The 10,266-nt window shown below is 50.2% G+C and overlaps 2 protein-coding genes across 2 annotated transcripts in view; one reads left to right on the top strand and one right to left on the bottom strand.

Annotated features, from left to right (window-relative positions):
- The window catches only part of NOL12 (nucleolar protein 12), a 5,092-nt gene extending 3,834 nt beyond the window's left edge, over positions 1-1,258 (bottom strand). The window contains exon 1 of the mRNA XM_035903178.1: positions 1,108-1,258. Coding sequence (XP_035759071.1) covers positions 1,108-1,258 — 151 coding nt within the window. The remainder of the gene's footprint in view (positions 1-1,107) is intronic.
- Positions 1,014-8,494, top strand: LOC104134310 (arf-GAP with dual PH domain-containing protein 1). The gene is made up of 11 exons (XM_009647836.2): positions 1,014-1,358; positions 2,401-2,531; positions 3,439-3,530; positions 3,620-3,702; positions 4,439-4,551; positions 5,286-5,432; positions 5,866-5,949; positions 6,291-6,353; positions 6,861-6,932; positions 7,447-7,678; positions 7,766-8,494. The coding sequence occupies exons 1-11, from the start codon at positions 1,265-1,267 to the stop codon at positions 7,792-7,794; spliced, it is 1,140 nt and encodes a 379-aa protein (XP_009646131.2). The 5' UTR covers positions 1,014-1,264; the 3' UTR covers positions 7,795-8,494.
- Positions 8,495-10,266: the final 1,772 nt, after the last annotated feature.

The following is a 10,266-nucleotide window of genomic DNA, read 5'->3' as shown; positions in this document are numbered from 1 at the left end:
CGGTGGGGTGAGAGGGAGGGAGGCCACGCCGGGGCCGCTGCCTTGGCTGTGGGGCAGCTTGACAGAGCGGTGAGGCCGACATCGGGTCTTCTTGTCCCACTGGTGTGTGGGACCGGTGTGTGTCCCCTCATGCACTCCTGGTGTGCTTTTCCTCCCAAGCTGCTGTCGGGGCCTTGCAGGTGTCTGCCGCCAGCCCGGGCACCCAGCCTGGGGCTCCAGCGGGGGCCTCCTTCAGGCTTGGGGGCCTCCTTCAGGCTTGGGGACCTCCAGCTCCTGCTCCTCTTCAGCTCCCTCCTGGCAAAAGGCTCTTAGGGAGATGCCTTACGTGGGGCCAGCAGGGCACCTGATTTCTCGCCCTGAGACCCGCTCTGCCACTCCTCCGGGTATTTTACATCTGTATCTCTTTAATAAAGATCATTCCTCCAAATATTTAACGTCTGCATTTCTTCAATAAAGGTCTGACAGTTTATTTCAAAGCTGTCATCGTTGCTTGGCGTCAGTGGCACCGGTGCTGCTCTTAGCTGGAGGACCAAATGTGAGTCCCCAAGATGCAGGACCTGGCTGAGCAGCCATGGTTTCTACAGTCAATGGTGGAGAGAGGTACTGGCATGAGTAGGTGGGCGCATTAGGGCTGCCATGTTCTTGGCTGCTGGCTTGAGTGAGTTCGGCTGAACTCTTGAACCTTTCTTGCCTTACAGTCCTTGCCCTAAAAATGGGTGTAATGTTTGTGTGGTGGCCAGCTGACTTTGGTGGAAGCTCTGAAAGTGCTGCGGGGGTAGCCAAAGCCAACCCCCTGGCCCGTGGAGTGTGACGAGTCCTGACACGGCCTAGTGGCCGCTCATCCCACGCCGCCTTGCCTTTATCAGCTCTCTTGCTGCTTGTGCTCTTTTCCTGGCCTGTCCTTTCACCAGCAGAAATGCGGAAAAACCAGTTCTGTGGTTAATTGCTGCACTTCCCTCCACGCCCATGGGGCAGGTCTTCTCCTCCTCACTCACAGTCTGGGCGCACTTGAGCCTCCAGCCTCTTCGTCCCTGCCTGTGCTCAGCTTCGCCGGCTCAGGTGTGCCGTCAGGCCTCTACGCTCTTTCCGTTAACCTTACAACCTTACTGCTTCTTCTGCCTTCTTTTTCCTCCCTCTGCAAGAGCTTCTGGCTCTCTGGTGGCTCCTTCTCCCTTGGGCCACCAGGCAGGTTGGCCCGCAGGTGCAGAAGGCGCAGGCAGCCGCCCTCCTGACTCTGCCCTGCCCAGAGGGATAGCATTTGGTCATGATGGCTGGAGGCAACGAGAGGAGAATGAAGGCCCTGAAGGAGGTGTGGAGAAGAGCAGAAAACTCTTTGTGTGCAGACTGCGGGAAGCCAGGTGAGTCCCCAAGGGCTGCTGGAGGAAGAGGGAGCAGGGGTTGGTCTCTAAGCAGCAGTTTGGTGCCGTCTATCTGACTGTGCAGGAGCCTGGGACAGAGAGGGAGAAGAGGCATCGCTCTGCCTGGATATTCGCTTCCTCACCCTGGAGGTGACTTGGCAAGGGAGGAGGAAGGAGATGCTGCCACAGCACCCGTGGGAAGAAGGACGGGGACACGGTAGTGCCAGATGAGCAGGGCCTGTGTAGCTGCAGTACTGTGGGCTGTAGTCAGATCTCAAATACAAATCAAGGTCATGCCCAGTCAGGACCTGACAGGAAAGCTCCCAGTGAAATCCTAACTGCTCCAGAAAGAAGGCATGATTCAGGAGGGTATTGTCTCCTCCATGACTCAGCTATGAACCTGCCACAGGCGTCTTGGAGGTTTACTGAAGGGCTTGCCCTCTCAAAAGGGTATCCAGTTTGAGATCCTACAGGTGCTGCTAAAAACACCCATCATACTCCTCCCAAAAGGGGCACGTGGAGTGTACCACCCAAGCCAAATTAAGACTGAGCTAATTAGTATCATTTCACCTTCTTAAATTCTCCCTGGAGAATTAAATTCTCCCTGGAGAATTTTGGATTCAAGGCCGCTTTCCGCTTTCAGCACTAAATACTGTTGGGTGTTCACTGTGTTGCACTAAAAAGCTCCTGGAGTCTTTTCCCAGGGGTGGTTTCAGTTTCATCTTGGGTGACCCTTTATGCAAAGGGAGTTCACAGAGCACTTTGGAGTTTTTCAAGGTTCAGGTCAATAGAGATTCAGATAAAGCGGTTGAAGTAGGGGGAATGAGGGACTAACAGCTTTGCTTTTTCCTGCCTGTACCTTGGGTGTTAATTAATTAGCTCAGATGGAACTGTGGTCACCCAGCACAATGGAACTGTGGTCACCCAGCGCGATGAAACTGTGGTCACCCAGCGCTCTGTTTCTCTGGACTGTGTTCTCAGTTGAGGCATATCTTTTGGGGGAATTTACCACTTCTAGTCATACCCCTTTTTATACCCTCAGATCCTGACTGGGCATCCTCTACTTTGGGTGTCTTTATATGCCTCAGCTGCTCAGGAATTCATCGCAACATCCCTAGCATCAGCAAAGTCAAATCCCTGAAGATGGACCACTGGGACGATGCTCAGGTGCAGGTGAGACCTTTATCCCCACTCGTGTGTCAGGTGGGTTGGGTCTAGGCCGTACTTTAACATGTCCTGGAAAAATCAACCCTTTGGTCTCACAGAATTGAGATTTAATCTGATACCTACTCCCTTTGCTACTCATGCCCTGGATACTTAAGTGAGGATAACTCCCTATAATCCACTGGGAGAGGGATGAAGCACTTGCCTTATGTGTCTCCCCATGTCCTTTTACTTTATGGCAAAGGCAGAGCTCTTGCAATTGTATCTTGCCAAGGCTCAGGGTTTTTGTCTCTCCAGATGACTCATTTCCCACTTGCCAGCACCATCCAGCCTCAATGTCTCCTCTTGGTTTCAGCAGTCCAAGGGGAAAATCTTGGGCAATTCCATGCTCCGAGAAGAGTTTCCAGATAAAATGTGATCTCTGGAGAAAAATGGCATTCGTGGGAACTTGTCTTCTCCCTGTTTATACCCCCCTCAACCCATTAATCTTTAGGGGACTGAAAAAATTTTCTGGGGATCCAAAGAAAATAATCTGTATCTTGCTGCTTTTTGGAGATGAGCAAAGAGTTTTGGAATGTCCCCCAGACGGCATTGCAGAGCTGTCATTGAACTTGGGCTCCCCGGAGATGTGAGGCATGGCAGCAAATCCACTGAATGTGTGTGCACCCAGCCCCACGGAAGTGACATTGATGGCATTCTGTTGATTCGGGTGCAACCAATGTAACTCCTGAGAGTGGACAAGACCTTTGAGATCCACCTTTCTGTAGGCAGACTTTGCTGGGATGTTGAAATGGACAGGAAGGAGAATGCTCCAGCAGAGCTCAGTGTGCATCTAGCCCTGTAGTGTCAGGAAAGAAAAAGCCCAACGTGAGTCTGCACCAAAGGGAAGGCACTAACTCTCTGTCTAACTCCGCAGTTTCTGGCCAAGCATGGGAATGCTGTGACCAAAGCCACATACGAAGCTCACATCCCTATTTACTATTACCAGCCAACCTACAAGGACTGCCAGTAAGTTGCTGCATACAGAAGAAAAGGGGGAAGGTCTGTTCTGGGTTCCTCTAGTTTGCTTCTGAGCTACCTGTCACCTCTCTCCCCAGAGTGCTGAGAGAACAGTGGATACGGGCCAAATATGAACGCAAAGAGTTCACTGAGCCAGGAAAACAGCTGCCATATTCTGATGGTAAGAGCAGAGCACAGCATCAAAATATCCTGCCTGTTGCCTTTGCTGGAAGCTTCTGAACACCATGAGGAGAAAGCTCATAGTGTCAGTGTGGCAAATCCCCACAGGTACTCCTGAGAACCCATCTGGTACTTACAGGGCATTGTTTTGGAGGAGTTTAAATTGTGGGCAGTGCAGGTTAGCACTGCCACGGGTTGCTTCCAAGCTTGGTATTACCAGCTGGCATTTTTCAAAGGCATTTGTGCTGTCCTGGTGGAGCCAGACCTCTGCAGTAAGGAATTTCTGTCCTGCTACGTGCTACACCCTCCAACAACAGCAATTGTCTTTGAAATGTCACTGCCAGTGCTGTGACACAAGGCGCTGGAGCCCAAGGGCCTGAAGAGTCAAGTGGGAAGAGTTTTGGTCCCACGCCAGGGTCTGCGTGGGCTAGGACTCTGGTGTTCACCAGAGAAACAGCTCTCACACTGTCAGGCAGTAGTAGGAGTGGACTAGGACGTGGGAAGCATTTGGGAATGTCTTCTGGTGACTGTTTATCTGGGCTGCAAACCCAGGAACATCACCATCTTCAGTTGTAAGTCAGAGGTGAGACCTCTACTTCTCAGGTGTTTGTTCTCAGCAATAGTCCATCATGTGCTTTATCCCAGAGGTGTGGCTGGGACCCCAGGCTGCATGCAGCTATCTGATGCCTGCTGTGCCTGTGGGGGAATGCTCTTAAAAGTGGCCTTTCTGCTCCTAGGGGTGAAGGAAGGCATCCTCTGGAAGCGAGGTCGAGACAACGGGCAGTTCCTACCCCGCAAGTTCCTCTTGTCTGAGAGAGAGGGATGTCTGAAGTATTTTACCAAGCAGGATGTGAGTATGGTGGTCAACACCCACCTCAGTGCATACTCCACCCAGGGCAGCAGGGTCACAGAGACATTTCTATTTCCTACGCATGTTTCTGAGGTTGCCTTGCTCATCCCAGGCCCGGGGATGATACAGAAACATGTCACCAAGGAGAGGGGTCCGCTTCCTACTGTCAGGGTGACGTTTTCCCCATGTCCTCCCTTTGCACTTCCCTACATCCTTCCCTCACTGCTGATAAAAGGGCTGATCTTTCACTTCACCCCTATCCCTTTGCCTGGCTGTTTAATCCTGCACCATCCCTGGAAACAGCCTCACCTCACTGTGAGCCAAGTTGGCAAAACCCTGTTGTTTGGGGTTTTTTGAGGAGGACTACTCATTGCCCTGAAATGAATGGGGCAAGTGCTAGTATACTGTTGCAAGGGAGGGAATGGCTTAGGGTGGTTTCCCTTTTGGGGTCAGTTAGCCTTTAGACTGGCTCAGCTGTAAAGTCAGATGCACTCTTAGCATCTCACTGGCAGTTCCATAGTAGGCACAGCTCAAATCTACATTGGAAGGGCTGGGCCACTGTTTGGGCTTGAGCACACCACACAATGAAGGGAGTGTGTGCTACAACAGTTTGGTTGGGAAGGGGCAGTTATTACATTTTAACACCCTCTGACCCTGCCTTACTCCATTAGGTCAGCTCAGGTCTCTTTCCCACTAGAATTGCTCATGCATGACCAAGGCCATTCTGTTCTCAGGCCAAAGAACCCAAAATCAATGTTAAAATAGATGTCATCAATGCTACGTTCCAGCCAGTGAAGATTGGGAACCCCAATGGCCTGCAGATCACCTATCTCAAAGACAACAAAACACGGAATATATTTGTCTACCATGAAAGTGGAAAGGTATCTTGTTTCAGCATCAAACACTGCAAAGCAATTGAGATGGTTTGAAAAGCTTCTGGTATTGAATAGTCTGAAGCGTGGGTAGGACGGGGTGTGCATGTGTGAGTTGCTGTAGGTAACAGGGTGGGGGGTTCTGGCTCTGTGTTTGTGTGCCTGTGAGAGAGTTTTGCTTGCAGGGAGCAGGGCAGGAGCACTGGCTGAGTCAGTTTGTGTGGGAGGAGCTGCTGTAGAAGATGTGCAGATGCACTGCCTGTGCATGCGGGGAATGGGGCAGCCGTGCTGGCTGTGTGTGTGTGAAGGAGATGCTGTAGGTGCTGGGGAGGGAGAGCTGGCTGTGTTTGTAGTTAGCATAGGGTTGGGTGCAGCTGGGTAAATTTAGATGGCTCACTGTTGCTCTGGCTAAGCTTTCTGTCCTGTCCTTTTCCATTCTCAGGAGGTAGTGGACTGGTTCAATGCCATTCGCTCTGTGCAGTTCCATTATCTGAAGGTAGCATTTCCCATTGCCAGTGATAATGAGGTAAGGCAGCACTAGAGCGCAGTGCTGAGTCTCCCGCTGGTACTCAGTTATGTGATAAAAGAGCCCATTAGTTACTATTAGATCCCCAGTACAGAAGTGGAAGTTGCAGTGTTTAGATAGAGGGATGAGAAAGTGTGCATAAAAGGGCCTGAAATGGCCAGAGAACCTCTCTTTGCTGTTTCTGGGCACTTTGGAGACAAAAGTGACTCCTGGCAAGGCAGTTCTGCAAACGTGAATTTAAAAAGTGGCTGAATTTGGGGGAATAGAAGGAAGGGTGGGGGGTGAAAACGAATAGCAAAGGAACTAAGTCTAAGTAAAAGTTACTCTTGCCTTCTTGTCAGATTAAAAATCGACTGACAAGAAACTTCCTGAAGGAGGGATACATGGAGAAGACTGGTCCCAAGGTGAGCTGCTGTGGGAGAAAAAAAAATCTATCAGGGACCTGCCAGAGAGCCACTGACCTTCCCTACTTCAATGTTTTTCTCCTGCTGTTTCCCCATTCCCCCCTGACTCTTTAGACACCCGTGGGAACAGTGTGTGTGCACCAAGGGAGGGGAGAATAAAAGGAAGGGGAAGGACACGTGTGAAAGTAGATGAAGTCCCCGTTTTCTCCCAGAACAACAGATCTCTCTGCATGTGTCTGTGTGTGCGTGACCGTACAGGTATTTAGCGTCTAGATTTCTCCTGTCTCAACTCTGGGGTCCTTCACAGAAGTCCAAGAGTTGGGGACAGCAGTTGGGACTGAAAAACCCGATACTGATCCCCACTCACAGCTCAGAAAGGGTGAGGAGGAGGTTGCTGTTTAGGCAGGGGCTTGGTTGAAGTGGTTGGGATAAATTTTGGGTATCCATTCGCACAGCTTGCGGCAGAGGGCACTGTCCCCTTACATATGTCACCTCTTCCCTTCACAGCAGAGAGAGGCTTTTAAGAAGCGCTGGTTCACACTGGATCACCGCAGGCTCATGTACTTCAAGGACCCTTTGGTGAGGGGGAGATCTGACCTCTGGCAGCTGCAGGCAACAGTGCTGAGGGCCGGGTCACATTGCAACCAGAGCCTTTGCTCTGCACTAAGGGAGGCTTGCAGGTTGCCTCGCTGCTCTGAATGGACTCTGGGTCTTCCCCTTTCATCCCACTTAGTTCATCCCATGCTTTCTGTTTGTTTCACTGCCTGCAGACAATGAGAACAGGGAGGGCAGCGGTGTAAAGGTGGTGATGGGGAGGAGAATGACATGGGGGGTGACACAGAGAGACAGGAGCAACAGTTCCTATCGCAGACCTCTTGATATCTACGCTCTTAAACTTTCCTTTCCGCTGCTGGCTTTGAGCATAGCCTCCCTGCTCTTCTGAATCTCCTGACCGCCTTCAAATCTTGTTGCTGCTACATCCCTGGTCCTCTTCCTGTCCTTAGGTGCACTGCTATTATTCCCCGGTTCTTCTGGGATTCCGTAAATCCTTCTGGGATTCCGTAAATCCTTCTCTTTCCTTCCTGATGTGCAGGATGCGTTTGCTAAGGGTGAGGTATTTGTGGGCAGCAGAGAGAATGGCTATAGCGTCCAGAAGGGATTGCCTTCAGGGACACAGGGCAACTTCTCTTGGCACTATGGCCTCACCATTGTCACCCCCGACCGGGAATACCTCTTCACCTGCGAGACAGAGACTGACCAGCTGAACTGGATCGCAGCCTTCACTAGTGTCATCAACCAGGCCATGACACCACAGGAATATGCAAGTAAGTGCCTGGATGCTGTTTCCCTCCCCTCATGCCACTCAAGTTCAGGGTATTGCCCTAATGCACCACCTTTTTCCTTCACTACAGTTGAAGCCTACTTCAAGTTTAAATCCTAGGAAGCCATGTGGGAACCTCGCTATGACTCGTTTCTACCTGGTCCTGTTGGTTGGGCTGTCAGGAGAGGAGAGGAGATGGACATCAGAGAAACACAGTGCTCCTGAAGCACGCTTTGAAGCACTTTTTTCCCCCATAGACGGTTCACTGTTCCAGGAGCCAAATTAAGCTGCTTCCTTTCAAGTGCAAGACTTTGTGAGTCTGAATCCTCAGTGCAACCTGTCACTTCAGTTGCTGCAATCTGACTGGATGCTGGCGGGCCTTGCCTGTCAATTGAACCTTGAAAACTTGGCCTTCAAAACTTGGCACTTACTGTGTTGGACATGGGACCTAGCATCATGCCTGCATAAAACTGCAGACAGCCACCTGCCTTACACAAGAACACAGCTGCCTGGCTGCAGCTGCACCTGAGTGGGTTGCAGGGGCTTCTGGACTAGAAGACTGTTCCTTTACAAGAAACGGTTTCTCTGCTGGTGACAGAGATGTGAAACATCTAGATATTTGATCAGTTGGAGCTGTAGCTGAGAAAGGTCACTTAAAAGATGTAATCTGACAGCCAAATTTGAGGCCTATTTCTTCCTGCCATGTATGGGTTTGAAAGCTTCTTCAGACCACATTTGTGTAGAGACCTTCCTCTGATTTCGACAGAGAAGATTAAGTGATCAGCTCAAAACTAATGTGTGTGTATACATGCGTGTATGTGGATAATGCGGGTGTGGGTGCACGCACACATAACAAAAAGTGGTGGGAGGTGGAACACTGCCCTAGGGAAGATACCATGAGGGACATTCATGCCATTGAAATTCAGCTGTCAAATTTGAGTCTCTATTCAAACCAGCGGAGAGAGGTTGGGTCCTGCAGAGAGTAGCTTATGGCGTGTCTGATACAGGGTTCAGACTCTCTGTTGTCTTTACTAGAGCCTAGGGGTCGATGTCTGAAGATAGTAATACGTGGATCTCTGCTCCTTCATTCTCTGTATGTCAAAGGCCTGACACTTTCATTCTGCCCTATACATTACATATGTATGTATTGCATATCACATATACATACAATTTTATGCAGTAGTATAACAGGGAAGTCTGTATGTTCATGTCCTTCTAGTAACAGTTAGCCCTAACCACTAAATCAACCCACGATTCATGTGTTAAAAGGTCATCTCTTAAAGCTCTCCTGGGAGAGCTGTGTTTCACATACGGAAAGGACCAGCTGAGTTCTGCTGATGGCTGTAGTATCTGATGTGTCTGCAGTTTTATGTGGGCAGTATGAGAGTAGTCATCTCATGTGTTAAGGGGAGCTAACTGGAATTAATGAGGCAACCAGTATTTTACTTAGCTCCTAAACTAATAAAAAAACCCCGTTGTAATTTATTTTAACTTCCTAAATGAGCCAAGCTGCTAACTGCTAAGGCATGAGGTAATTTTTTGGAAAAAAAGCACAGAAATTCAGAGCAAGGAGCCATGGCTGTTCACTGCATTTCCCGGGGCACATGGACTGTGAATCTTCCCATCAGAGCCAAGTGGGCAAAGTCAAGGTCCCCCTCTCCTCTGGGGACACCTCTCTGTGCTGAGACCACCACAACCAGTTGGGAGCATCAGCTTCTTAGATGAGAAGCAGCATCCCTCATCCTGCTGCCATAGCACAAGGGAACATTCTGCCCAAAAGTAGATTTTAACTGCAGTTTGCTGATGTCTCCCACTTAGGAGCATGACTGTCCTAAAAACCAAAAGCCATTGCAAAACTTGTGTTCCAAAATGAAGCGCCTTTCTGTTTTGATAACATGAAAATGGGGCAGTCTGTTAAATAAAAGCTCAAGCCCCATCTAAACAATCTGCACATTCAGTTCTGCTCTGGGAAGAGCAGTAGAGAGAGTGACCCAGTCATGCCAAGAGCTGACAGAGATAACCCAGGCGGAGGCCTCTCAAGTTGCCTCCATCAATGCCCTGTGTGCTATACGCCCACTCCTGGGGCATGCTCATGCTGAAGGCATGCAGCACATTGCCCCAGAAGATGGTTAGATCCTACTGCAGTGAGGGCACTACCAATGGGATGCTTCCTTCTCCTGTTTGCTGCTGAGTTATTGCTGCTGGAAATCAGTTTGGCTTGGCCGCAACGAAGCTAACACACTGACGATGCAAAAGAGCATGGCTGGAGTGGCCTGAAAACCCCTGTGAACTAACAGCAGAGCACATTTAGCAATGGCGCATCTGCCTCTGCTCTGCAAGTTCTGTCCCACTGTGTCTGTTCCCTGAGACGAATGAGGCTGAGATGCGGGCAAAGAAAGAGCAGGGTAGTGTCAGGTGCAGAAGTGTGAGGGTATGGATGTCATGCAGTGATGCCCCACTAGAAGGCAATGGTGCCTACCTAACAGGCTTCTGCTCCCTGTTTGGAGGTGAGGCAGCAGGTCCTGGATGTTCGAGAGAGGGAAGGAGAAAGCTTAGAGAAGGAGCATGGTCTTTGGAGAGAGAGAGGAAAGA

This window comes from Egretta garzetta, unplaced genomic scaffold (assembly GCF_000687185.1).
Source record: "Egretta garzetta isolate BGI_Z169 unplaced genomic scaffold, ASM68718v1 scaffold51, whole genome shotgun sequence".
Taxonomy (NCBI): domain Eukaryota; kingdom Metazoa; phylum Chordata; class Aves; order Pelecaniformes; family Ardeidae; genus Egretta; species Egretta garzetta.
Note: the sequence above shows the minus strand (reverse complement) of the source record. Positions and strands in the feature narration are given on the sequence as shown.